General features: G+C 38.5%; 1 protein-coding gene across 1 annotated transcript in view; it reads right to left on the reverse strand.

Annotated features, from left to right (window-relative positions):
• Nucleotides 1-994: 994 nt before the first annotated feature.
• The window catches only part of LOC138582136 (zinc finger protein 585A-like), a 293496-nt gene continuing 280509 nt past the window's right edge, over nucleotides 995-13981 (reverse strand). The window contains exon 12 of the mRNA XM_069653148.1: nucleotides 995-5406. Coding sequence (XP_069509249.1) covers nucleotides 2792-5406 — 2615 coding nt within the window. The 3' untranslated portion in view covers nucleotides 995-2791. The remainder of the gene's footprint in view (nucleotides 5407-13981) is intronic.

A 13981-nucleotide genomic window follows, 5' to 3' on the forward strand; every position in this document is an offset into this window, starting at 1 on the left:
CGTGCAAGGCAATCATTTTTCAATATTTCATAATCAGTGGATGGCATGCATGGTTCTGTCTTTTTAGTTGCCCGTAGACACCACACATTACTCAGAACCACTGAGCATTGATTGAGGTCAGAATGTTCCAAGTAGATCTTTAATTAGAAGTATATGTAGCATAATGATCCTTTAAAGAACATTGTTTGCTGGGTTATCTATGACCTTGGGCCCATGAGGAGTTAAGAATGTTCTGCTTACATGAACTGTACTATGTAATGATCAGCAGATATAACCTACAAGCAGGCAGAAAAAGAACCGGTTGCTTAAAGACCTGTAACAGCATCATGTAACCATATTGCAGGGAGCAAGTACTCAACCGCACTTTGAGGCAGTTATGTGCATACTGTGCACAGTATAATACAAATCTGGTGTGCTGAGAAATTCACATTGAGTATTATTCAAAAGGTGGTATTGTTGTGCTTAGATTGTGCATTTTTACATTTTATAACTATCATCGTCATTTTACACAAGTTGTACATGTATCGTTAGCACCTACTTGTTGTGGAGTACCCTGCATGCAGTTATAAGGCTTCATGAGGAGGAGGGGAAAATGAACGAGCAAAAGGGAGTTTGCCTCACTTCATCTCATAAAACAAAGTAAACACTGCCTACAAATAAACTATGCAGGTAGCGTTTACTAATGGATTCCTATGGAATCTGCTTCTTTTTCCCCAGGTGCAGAACCGAGGCATGTTCCATAGGAATCCATTCATTTTACGTCAACATGAAAATCTCATGCAGCCATTAAACAAAATGCCCGGACGTGACGGATGAGGTCAGTACGGCAGTAATCTTATTGCAGTTCTGTGCATTAAAAGCATTACACCTAACTATTCCGATTCCATTTAACACACTGCCCCATTTAAAAAGAGGCAGTATGTCCCCTGATGTCATGTAATGGTTGCTCTCTTCATGCATAAGATTTAAAATTCAAAGAGAACCAAAATCACTCTACAGTCTTGCATTTTCTATTTTATTACAATGTGTGGTTTTGTATCAACTGCTTTCGCAGTGTTTGTTGATGGATCAGATGATATTTTCACAATAAATGGTCTTGGAGTTGCAGGCTCTAACTCTGAGTTAGTGTCTTCCATTAAGGTTTTTGTTGTGTACATACAATGAAAATAATACATTGGAGTCTTGCACAGAGAGTGCGTGGATGATGTTCTGCGTTATTATTCTCTCGAATAATGGCAAGTGCTCATCAAAACATTGTGACAAAACATTGCTTTTACTTAATTCAGAAGGTACTATGTTTCCGTTTTGTGTAGATATTTAATTAAAATATATTGCATGCATTTATCAATATAAAAAAAATAAAGTAGACAACCATTTAGAAAGAAAGTAATTCCTAAGAAGCACATATTCCATTTAGCAGTCTGTGGCACTTATCAATATATATAACTATCCTGAATAGACTACTTCAGATATAAAAAACTCTGTCTTAAAATAGATTTTAAATCAACTTGTTTTGGTGTGTTACTCCTTGACCCCTCATGTCATACTCATCCCATCCACTCGGCTGACTGTTTCTATTTTGTAGCGTGTCTTTAATGCTGGACATGCCTCTCATTGACTCTGGTGATGTGCCCAGTTTCGCTTTGTGATGAAAGGAGAAGTTGTTTTCATTGTAGACACATTTATGTTTATTAGATTTTTCTGTTACTGTATCCACTTACATAACACCTACTTTATTCATGGGTGGTATTTGGATATTCCAAGAGGTCATACTATCTTGGTTTTCCTTAACTATTTGATTCCAGGTTTATGTCACCTCTCCAGATCTGAATTATTACGGTCTTTACATAACATCTCATGTAAAAGCACAGATATTTCTGTACATGGTTTGGGCACAATCCGACTATCATGAAGACACTGCATGATGACATCACTGCATGTTTATGTTTTTGTGTTGGTGCCAAACATAATGTAAACGATGAGTATGTAATTTACACACCTAGACATTCATTATCCTCTCATCCTTTTAGTTCAATTTTCCTTTGTTGAGCCACGCGTGTGTAAGAGCTGATCACTGAGGATTGATTTAATGGTTAACTCCTTTGCTTCTGTTTACAGCTTTCAGGTTGTGCATTTTTTCCCATACATCATACAAGGAATCTCAAATCAGTGTCAACGTAGGCAATGGTAATTCTTAAACTGCCAATAGCATATATTTTGCAATGTAAAGGAAGGATTTTTCCAAATGACTTCTAATAAGCGCCTCCAAGTGAAATTACATTTTAACATACATGCAATAAAAGGAATTCTTTCCAGACCCAAGGCGTTAAAAAGCATGCTAGGTGAATGTTGTCACTTGCAGTTAGAAGAATGATAATTATTTTTTTATTTCGTCCATGGAACAGTTTTCATTCCTGAAGGCTTTATAATTGATTCATCTTGATGACGTTTTCCTATGATCGATATGGGGCATCATACATAGAGTGGCATGTTTTTTATGATTTATAATATTTCTCATCTGAATAAAGGGTTCCACATTTAGTACACTGGTATGTTTTTGCGCAGGGTTAGTACCTCTACCTTGGATTAAGTTGGGTTTCATTTTGCAAACATTCAATGACTAGAGTATCTTGTTCCTTTGTTACAATGTACCAGGATAAAGTTTGCCATTCAAGCAGCCAAACACCAATTTGTGCCAAGCGTGTAATGTCTAGGTCACATACTCGAACTGCACAAGCACTGCCTTTTCTGTGCCATATTTTTCCCATATCCTATATGTATTATTTCAAGATTATAAGGCCTCCATTTTGAATTGTGGTTGTGCATATTCAGCACCTATACATGTTTTCATTCCTACATGAGTTTTGCGATGTCTTATGAGATATTCTTTCAGACTAAAGCTTTTATCGCATTCTGTACACTGAAATGGTCTCTCTCCTGTATGAGTTCTTAGATGAGTAATCAGATTGCCCTTCCAAATAAAGCTTTTCCTACATTTTGTACAATGATATGGCCTTTCACCACTATGGGCTCGCTGGTGGGAAATGAGATTTCCCTTTTGAATGAAGCTTTTCCCACATTCCTTACACTGATAAGGTCTTTCTCCTGTATGCGTTCTACGATGATTCGCAAGGTCTACTTTTTGAGAGAAGTTTTTTCCACATTCATCACAATGATAGGGTTTGACACCCAGATGTGTTCTTTGGTGTCTAATGAGATATTCTTTCAAACTGAAGCTTTTCTCACACTGAGTGCACTGATACGGCCGTTCTCCTGTATGTGTTCGCCAGTGTCTGATCAGGTACGCCTTCAAGCTGAAGTTCTTATCGCATTTGACACATTTAAATATTCTCTTTCCAGTATGTGTTCGTTGATGGGCTGTAAGATTCCCCTTGTGAAAGAAGGTTTTTCTACATTCACTGCACTGGTATGGTCTTTCACCTGTATGTTTCCTTTGATGAGTAATAAGATCTACCTTTCGAATGAAGCTTTTTTCACAATCAGTACATTTGTATGGTTTTATACCCATGTGGGTCCTCTGGTGCCTAATGAGATATTCCTTTAAACTGAAACTTTTCGTACATTCAGTACATTTAAAGAGCCTCTTTCCTGTGTGTGTTCTCTGGTGGGTAATCAGGTTTGCTTTCTGAACAAAGCTCTTACCACATTCACTACATTGAAAGGGTTTTACTTCCATATGGGTTCGCTGGTGCCTAATAAGGTATTCCTTCAAACTGAAGCTTTTGTCACATTCAGTACATTGAAAAGGCCGCTCTCCTGTGTGTGTTCGCCAATGCCTAATGAGATATGTCTTTAAACTAAAGCTTTTTTTACATGCAGTACATTGAAATGGTCTATCTCCAGTATGGGTCCGTTGATGAGCAATGAGATTCCCCTTCCACGTGAAACTTTTAATACATTTAGTGCACTGATAGGGTCTCTCTCCAGTGTGAGATCTCTGATGCGTGATGAGATTTCCCTTCTGATTGAAGCTCTTGCCACAGTCACTGCATTGGTAAGGTCTTTCTCCTGTATGTGTTCTTTGATGAATTACAAGGTCGATCTTTCGATTGAAGGTTTTTTCGCAATCAGTACATTGAAAAGGTTTCACTCCCATGTGTGTCCTCTGGTGCCTAATCAGATATTCCTTCAAACTAAAGCTTTTGGGGCATTCGGTACATGGGAAAAGTCTCTTACCAGAATGAGTTGTCCGATGAGCAATGAGATTCCTCTTTTGAGCAAAGCTTTTCCCACATTCAGTACACTGAAAAGGTTTCTCTCCAAGATGTGTTTTTTGATGATTTTTCAGATCTACCTTTTGGGTGAATTTTTTTTCACATTTACTACATTGAAAAGGCTTCAGTCCCAGATGGGTTCTCTGGTGTCTAATGAGATATTCCTTCAGACTGAATCTTTTCTCACATTGAGTACAATGGAAAGGGCGCTCTCCTGTATGTGTACGCCAGTGTCTAATGAGATATGTCTTCAAACTGAAGCTTTTCTCACATTTGGTACACTTAAAAAGTCTCTTTCCAGTATGAATTCGCTGATGAGTGATAAGATTTCCCTTCTGAAAGAAACTTTTTCTACACTGGCTGCATTGATAAGGTCGTTCTCCTGTATGTGTTCTTTGATGACTGATAAGACCTGCCTTTTGAAGGAATTTTTTTTCACATATATTACATTGAAAAGGTTTCACTCCCAGGTGTGTTTTCTGATGTCTAATGAGATATTCCTTTAAGCTGAAGCTTTTCTCACAATCAGAACATTGAAAAGGTCGCTCCCGTGTATGTGTTCGCCAATGTCTAATGAGGTATGTCTTCAAACTGAAGCTTTTGTCACATTTAGCACATTTAAAAAGTCTCTTTCCTGTATGAGTGCTCTGATGGGTAATGAGATTGCCCTTCTGAATAAAACTTTTTCCACACTCACCGCACTGAAATGGTCTTTCCCCTGTATGTGTCCTTTGATGATTTGTAAGATCAACCTTTCGAAAGAAGTTTTTTGCACATTCACAACACTGATATGGTTTTACTCCTGTATGAGTTTTCTCGTGTCTAATTAGATATTCCTTCAAACTGAAACGTTTCTCGCATTTAGCACAATGAAAAGGTCTTTCTCTCAAGTTTAGCATCTGCAAAATGGGTAGGTTTTTGAAAATATTATTACTCTCATTTTCATTATATTTATCAATATTCTCTACTTTGGGAATTACTTGATCAAAACCATTTTCGCACTGATACGATTCCTCTGTTTTCATTTCATATAATCTCTCTGGCTGTAGCAAAAATTCAGTGTGCATGCCGTCCTCAGAGCTCAGGTGTGCCTTCTCGTTACCAGAAGATGTTGCTGTTGTTTTCATAAATTCTAGAACATCTTTCTCGATTCTATTCATGATTCCATCACCTGTTGGATTAAAATGTATTTGATTACATATTTTTCTCCTGTAAAATGCTACATAATAAGGTTTGCATACTATGTCTGAGATCTGGCATAATGTTATGATTGCGAATTGATATGACTACAACACACATTTCAGTGTTCTCAGTAGGTGTCTCTGCCATGTAAATAGTAATGCATGCTTACAATGTGTCCATTAGGGCAGGAGGTAAGAAAAGGTAAATACATGCAAGAAATAAAAATCAGGAGTGAAATATTCCTAACAAAAAATAGGAAACAGATACATAAGATCCTGTGCCCCTACTTTCTACCACACAGCTCTATTAGAGCAGCAGTACACGCAGTGTTATTGGAAACGAAAACATTTTTATTGCCTGATCTGAAGAAGTAAACATTTGATCTTTTTATGAACAGAGGATCGCACAGGGACAACGTGCTTGTGTTGGAAGTAAGAGCATGCAGAGCAACATAGGTTCGAATCCGGGATCTTTGCTTAGAAACCAGACTCAGGTATGGTATTAGGGGCGTTATAAAAAAAACAATAAAATAAAATGTTCATGAATAAACTTGGTGCAAAGAAATGTGTATACAAAAACACGTTTGCATTCTCTCATAAAATACTTACTTTGTAACTGCCGGAAAAAATCATTTAACTTCCAAATTTAAAAAATAGGGAGTAAAATACTCCTTTCCAAAAAATCTCATCTGGAGCCCTGGCTAGAATCTAAGCTTCCAGATGTTAAAGAAGAATACCAGCAAGTCACATAATACACGGAACATGTTTGAGGGAACAGAGACATAAGAAAAGAGAATGTGTTTTGAAGGAGGCAAGGAAGTTGGGAACTTCCAGATATTCTGAATAATTCTTAGAGTAAAAAGGATGTTATTGCAGGTTTAGAGAAATATATTTATGCATGTCTTTTCACCCCTGGGTTGTACTCTTCTTGGAGCAGAGTATGGGCCTCATTACGGGGTTGCCAGAAAACCTGTCGTTAGGCGGCAGGTTTCTGGCAACCCCTTAACAGCCGTACCACCGCCTGATATCCTGGTGCTACTGGGATATTACAATTCCCGGCGGCCTGGGATGTCAGGTGGCGGGAACTGTAAGTCCTCATTCCTGTGGAGTCCAGAGGTGCTGGTGCTTCTGTGAAAACTCTGCCTGGAGGGGCCGGTGCTCCCAGCATGTCAGACCTGCCGGGAGAACCGGCCCCGGCAGGCATTCTCATAGTCTGGTGGTCTGGAAAGGGTGCCGGTACGTTGCTGCCGCCACCCTTATTTCCGGATTGCCAGACTTGTAATGAGGCCCTATGTCTTGTTAATCTTGCATTCTAGGTTAGAATATAATTATGAAACGTGTCCTTTGGATATGCAGAATATACAAATATAGGGCAAAATCCCAAAGTTTTTGATTTCGGGGAAACAATTCTCAAAAAGGGACGTTTATCAAGGGACAAGGAAGGTGCGTGAAGCACAGAGAATTGAAAACCCCTCACTACTACGAACCAGGGGATAGTAGAGGTTGACCAATTGTCTTCACATACAACTTAGAAACACCATATACATATCACCAGAATACACATAGCAATGAAACTCATTGGAGCTAGAAGGCAGTTAGAACAATCCAAATAAGGAAAATATATATACCTTACTTCATTAATAAATATTAAAAACAATATATATTCATACAGCAGTGCATCACGAAAAACACAAAAGACATCTGTCTATACAAAAGGACATACAATAGAGAAAGTGGAGATTTTATCAGGCCTACTTTCACAATGGAAAAATTTGACTATAGCGGTTATGTTTAAACGCAGTTAGAGAAAAAGAGTGTCGACATGTTTCGGCCAGAGATCAGATTGGACACGTTCTCAGGTGTCCATTCAGGAATAAGTAAAATGGCCATCTTCAGGACAACAAATTTCTTTATGATGAGGCTGATGTGTAGTTTAGATGAGACATCATGGATCTAAAAAGATGTGTGTATAATTAATTAGTTGGACAGGATGCATGGTTTTTAAAGTTTGCAATTGCCTTCTATTGGTATTGTTCAAATGGTTTGCAATGTATAAAAAAGTTTAAAAATCGACAGTACATATAATCTACGACCTACGCAAGGTAAAACTGGTGTTGTAAACTTAAGAGATGAGGCAACTTTAAACATACAAATAAATCTTAGTTGAGTGACAGAAAATTCGGAGCAATCTCTTACTTAATTCCACTGGGTCGGGTGTGCTGGAGTAGATGCAAAAATTCATCCGTCTTAGAATTATTTTACATACGTCTGGCGGCACAATGGCGGCAGAAATCGTAGAATCTATGGCAAAGTTCACCACTTCCTATTTATGAAACATATTAAATTATGTTCACACATTTTATTAAATATCAAATATTTATGATCATTTAATGTAAGAAAGGATCCATATATTTACACATATATATAGCATAATCTATTGATGTTACACATTTTTTTAGAAAAAATATCAAATTGGGGCATAGCAGCCGAGCTATTTGTGTTCTAAACTGTGCTAAAAAGGACTTAGAGTTGGTTAAATCACCAGCGCCCTTTCCACTATATTTTAACACTGCTTCTTTTGATTCTACAAAGAAGCTGCATAGGTGGATCAAGAAGGACCGCAACAAAAGTTGGAGGTATAAACCCCTCTGTAGATGGAAACAGAACGGGGGCAACCAGATAAGTTACTTGTACAACACACAAGAGAAACTGTGAAGAGAAAATGCATAATGAATGCGCACTATGTGATTTACCTCAGAAAGCTCGAAATATATCTGCTGTGGGCGGCAAGGTAAAAAGCCTCTTGTATTAATCACACTGGAAAAACCGGGCGTCTGAGCTTCCGAAAGAAATGTTGGGCAAATTGTTAGTACATGTGTCCAAAATGATGCACATGTGCGACGTCCGTAGGAGTCTAACAAATGTGAAAGAAAAAAACGGTTTACAAATCCGTGCAGTATTTGGAGGAATCTGCATGATAGACTGATTTCAACAGTAACTGTCAACTCAATATAAGTATGAAAGACAAACTCGAGTGAGGCGCTTAATGAGCAAAAGCTGGCAGGACATGCTTACCTGGATCTCAGAGATTCCTCGTCCGCTTCGGATGCTGGCTGAACTCCAACTGGAGCGAGCGCAAGCCAGTCGGTTTAAAAAGAACCTGCATGCTGACGTGATCATAGTGTCGGATTCGCCGCACTGAAAGCATGTGACCAAAGTCACATGATTTTTGAATTGCTGAAGTGTGTGGCTTAAAGGTATACTACACATGTGCCAAACACAGTGCTAGTTACCCATCGAAACGGATGTTGCATGGCACACACGGTTGCTAGATCTATTGCTGGAACAGTACTCTTATTCAAGAAGAAAATTAAATACCGTTAAAAAGACCAGCGCACTCACGATGTGAAAATTCTGCATTGTTTGTATGGTAAGGTGTGTGGCTTAAAAGTGTCCCGCATATATATCAAGTACAGTGCTGATTGGCCATATAGGGAAGATGTTGCTTGGCACCCACAGTTGCCTAATCTGTTACTGAGACAGTAATGTTTTTCCAAAAAAACATTTCTCCAAAAAGACATTTAGGAAGCCCGAAAACACTCCCAGTCACAGTAAACGAGTTCTGCATTGTTTTTATAACGGGAGCAGATGCTGCACTGTTATCATATCGAGAGCAGTCGCGGTAAAACAGGGGGGAGAGAGAGAGAGAGAAAGAGAGAGAGGAAGAGGTTCAATGGAGATACCTCAGGGTAGTAAAAGCCACATTATTTCAGGGGTGGCATGCCAATAACTATAGCCATCCGGCCAAAGATGGAAGGTACATGGAAAAACCCCAGATCAAAGTGGTTGTTAGATGTCACAACAGTTTAGAATATGAGGCTATTCCATTCGATGGATGAATTTAAACCTTGATTTACCGTATTAAGTTTATAAATCCATCTTTGTTCTGCCAGACTTAGTGTCACCTCTCTGTATCCCCCTGTCGGTGAGGATGGAATTTTTTGGATGACAAACCATGATAGCTCTGTATATTTATGGTTGGCTGTTGTATAATGGGCTACCAGGGGTTTCTTTTCAGTTTTATTTTTAAGACAGATCTGTGTTCACAGATTCTTTGTCTTATCATTCTACTAGTTTTTCCTATATAGAGTAAATTACAGGGGCAGTTTATGCCATAGATAACCCACTCAGAGGCGCAGTTTGAAAAGAACCTGAGGTTCCATATTTTCCCATTAAGGTCCAACGTCTTACAATTGTCTGTCAAAGAACATACTGAACAATGGCCACATTTATAGTGGCCAATAACTGGTGGAAGATTCCAGAGGGTAGTTTGAATCGAAGGAGTCGGTTCGTTGGGATAAGTATGGACCAGCATGTCCCTCATATTTCTTTGACGTTTAAATGCAAACCTCGGTTGTATCGGACAGAAATCTTCGGTAGCTAGAAGATGCCAGTGTTTCTTTATTGTTCTACATAAGGCGTTACTAATAGGACTGAACATACTTACGCATGTGATTCTTTCTTCTGAGATGGTAGGCTCTGGGTGGAGACATCTATCTCTATTTGTATGTTTTCGCTCTTTTATAAGCTCTGTTGATACATTTTCTTGGGTATCCCATGGTAATAAGCCGCTGCTTGAGATCTTTTCCTTCTCGGATAAAGTCACTATCATCAGAGCAGTTCTTCTTACTCTGAGAAATTGACCTACTGGTAGATTTTCACCTAGGCTCCGAGGATGCAAGCTATTAAATCTCAAAAGTGTGTTTTTATTAGTTGGTTTGCGAAACAGCTTAGTTTTCAAAAGACCTGTGGCCGTTTTATAGATTGAAAGGTCAAGGAAAGGAATAGAATTTAAATCATAAGACATGGTGAACTCAATATGATGATTATGGTTATTGAGCCACTCAAGAAAGGATTGAAGAAGAGTAGTGTCACCTTTCCAAATAAGGAAAACATTGTCAATGTAAAGTAACCATTTGACGATGTGATGCTTAAACGGATTTGCGGATATTGATCATATGTGTGGTGTCCTTGACAAAAGAGTTAATTGATCTTACAAAAATGTTCTCTTCACAGTTTCTCTTGTGTGTTGTACAAGTAACTTATCTGGTTGCCCCCGTTCTGTTTCCATCTACAGAGGGGTTTATACCTCCAACTTTTGTTGCAGTCATTCATTCTTGATCCACCTATGCAGTTTCTTTGTAGAATCAAAAGACGCAGTATTAAAATATAGTGGAAAGGGCGCTGGTGATTTAACCAACTGTAAGTCCTTTTTAGCACAGTTTAGAACACAAATAGCTCGGCTGCTATGCCCCAATTTGATATATTTTTTAAAAAAATTCATAACATCAATAGATTATGCTATATATATGTGTAAATATATGGATCCTTTCCTACATTAAATGATCATAAATATTTGATATTTAATAAAATGTGTGAACATAATTTAATATGTTTCATAAATAGGACGTGGTGAACATTGCCATAGATTCTACAATATGTGCCGCCAGTGTGCTGCCAGACGTATGTAAAATAATTCTGAGACGGATGAATTTTTGCATCTACTCCAGCACACCCGACCCAGTGGAATTAAGTAAGAGATTGCTCCGAATTTTCTGTCACTCAACTACGATTTATTTGTATGTTTAAAGTTGCCTTATCTCTTAAGTGTACCACACCAGTTTTACCTTGCGTAGGCCGTAGATTATATGTATTGTCGATTTCTAAACTTTTTTATACATTGCAAACCATTTGAACAATATCAACAGAAGGCAATTGCAATCTTTAAAAACCATGCATCTTGTCCAACTAATTAATTATGCATACATCTTTTTAGATCCATGATGTCTCATCTAAACTACACATCAGCCTCATCATAAAGAAATTTGTTGTCCTGAAGATGGCCATTTTACTTATTCCTGAATGGACACCTGAGAACGTGTCCAATCTGATCTCTGGCCGAAACATGTCGACACTCTTTTTCTCTAACTGCGTTTAAACATAACCGCTATAGTCGAATTTTTCCATTGTGAAAGTAGGCCTGATAAAATCTCCACTTTCTCTATTGTATGTCCTTTTGTATAGACAGATGTCTTTTGTGTTTTTCGTGATGCACTGCTGTATGAATATATATTGTTTTTAATATGTATTAATAAAGTAAGGTATATATATTTTCCTTATTAGGATTGTTCTAACTGCCTTCTAGCTCCAATGAGTTTCGTTGCTATGTGTATTCTGGTGATATGTATATGGTGTTTTTAAGTTGGATGTGAAGACAATCGGTCAACCTCTACTATCCCCCGGGTCGTAGTAGTGAGGGGTTTTCAATTCTCTGTGCTTCACGCACCTTTCTTGTCCTTTGGATATGCAGGCCAACAATGGTTACATCTGGAAGCACCTCATCATGAATATACCGTAATAAAATATAGTATTTGGAGCCAGTACAAGACATTAATGGTCATGAAATGTGTAATTGTAATTGTATATTTATAAAGCACTTATACACAGTTGAAGTCCTTCAAAGCGCTTCAAGGTGGGAAGGGAACAGGGGAATACAGAGTCATTCTTAGGCCTTGAAGTTTCCGAATGATCTTGCAAAAATGACTAGCAAATTGGCCTGCTGGCCTTACTACAAGTGCAGGTGTAAGTCAAAATGGAAGGAGCGAAGGGGGAGGAGAAGGAAAAGAACATACAATCCTTAGCTGCCGTACTCTGCTAACGACGCTTCAAATAGTGCAGTGCGTGACAGGAGGTAACGCGATAAAGAGGAGTAGGGTGGGAGTAGGAAAGGATATACAGAAAAATAAACTACCGTACAAAATCTGGCAGACCAGGCCAAATACATTCTAGATAACGTAAGTGGCAGACATGGAATGAAAAGGAGGGGGGTGGGGGACATGTGCGCCCAGTCCAAGGCCCTGGGTTAAGTGCTGAGAGGTTACCATTCTCAAGGAAGGAATAAGGAACTGCATAAGTGGTGCGTGGAGTGCATGTGGTACCTCCTTTTTAAAGGATGAACTAGTCAGGTGCTGCATTATGAACCTTTTGTAGTTTCAAGAGAAAGCCTTTCGGTGAGTTCATATATATACTGTCACAGACTAGTCTAACTGACACTGTCACATTGACCAACACATTACTTTACTTTTTTAAAACAGTATTTAGAACTGGTACACAACAGTCTTAATAACTACGCAACTGTTGAGCTGTAAGTAAAACTGCACAGACCAATAAGAGTCAGGAATCAAGTAATTACCATATCATCAAAAGTAAAATAGGACTGAAAAAAGAAAGGAGAGCAAGACAGTTTATTGTTTATGATGGTGAAATCAGGCCACTGGCACCATACTTCATAATAGAGCCCATACTTAATTGTGTATGCTACATCTTTGACATATTCATTTCTGAGGGGAAGGAATGTTCATAGACTAAGAGTCATAGCTGCATATTTGTTACTTGTGTTACCATTAACATAACCATCACATATTTTATATATGAAACACAAACCATTGTGGTTTCTTTCCTACTGTGTTTAGGATGCAAGCAGATAAATAATGGATTAATGTGCAAATACTATATTGTAAAGAGATAAATATGTGGTCATGGTTTGTAATGCACACACTACACACACATATTAACTCATTGTTACATAGAATTAAAACGAGTACAATCCTCTATCAACTATTTATCATCAAGAAACGGGCAAAATCCCAAAAGACAGAATTCCAAAATGCAGGCTAGTGGGCTCCTTGATTTTGTTATTCGGTCTTTTGGGATATGTTATTATAATGTACATCCGTTAAACAGAGGTTAAAGACCAAGATGTTTGCCACCTTCATTTGTCAAGCAATGTACAGACTAAAATAAAAAGATAAATAAAGTACCAAAGAGATGAAGTTAAAACATATACAAGAATTGACGTTTGAACTATATAAAAAGGCCTAGTTCTTTCAGCACCTTCAAAATGTCTGTTTTCAAGCAGACTTCATGCCCAGATAGCAATCTCTCCCAGAAACCAACCGTTTGTTACCTTCGGAAAACATTTCCCCCATATGAGTATGATGAACAGTATTTGTGATGCAAGGACAACGTGAAAGGACGTAGCTAGGGAATACAAGCCCTCAGCGTAGATATAGGATGATGGTGACCTAGATTGAGGACAACATGCTTGATAGTAAGTAATGTTTCTGTTCTGGCAAGCAGCAGTTCAGAGAAGAAGACATAAATACCTTTCAGTAACACCTGTTATCACTGTTTTTGTTGTTTTCTGTCACGCTCACCTGGTATCCACAGGGACGCCACCCAACCGGGTTACTCGCTGGTATGCTTCTCAGCTTTGCCCTGATGTGGTCTGCGGGGAAGGTTCTGCCTTGTGGTAGAATTAGGCGTGCTCTCCGTCCTGCCTTCTTTGCAGGGGCGCGTTGTCTTTCATGGGCGAGTGCGGTCCAGTTACTTCACTGACGCCGGCCCGTTTGATATTGTTCAGGTAGGTCTTATTGCTTTTTTTTAGTTTTGTTGCTATCCTGCATGCCTTTCTTTGTTTAAAATGTCTCTTTTTTCACCATTAGG

Source organism: Ambystoma mexicanum, chromosome 3q, assembly GCF_040938575.1.
Source record: "Ambystoma mexicanum isolate Mex_15411 chromosome 3q, UKY_AmexF1_1, whole genome shotgun sequence".
Lineage (NCBI taxonomy): Eukaryota > Metazoa > Chordata > Amphibia > Caudata > Ambystomatidae > Ambystoma > Ambystoma mexicanum.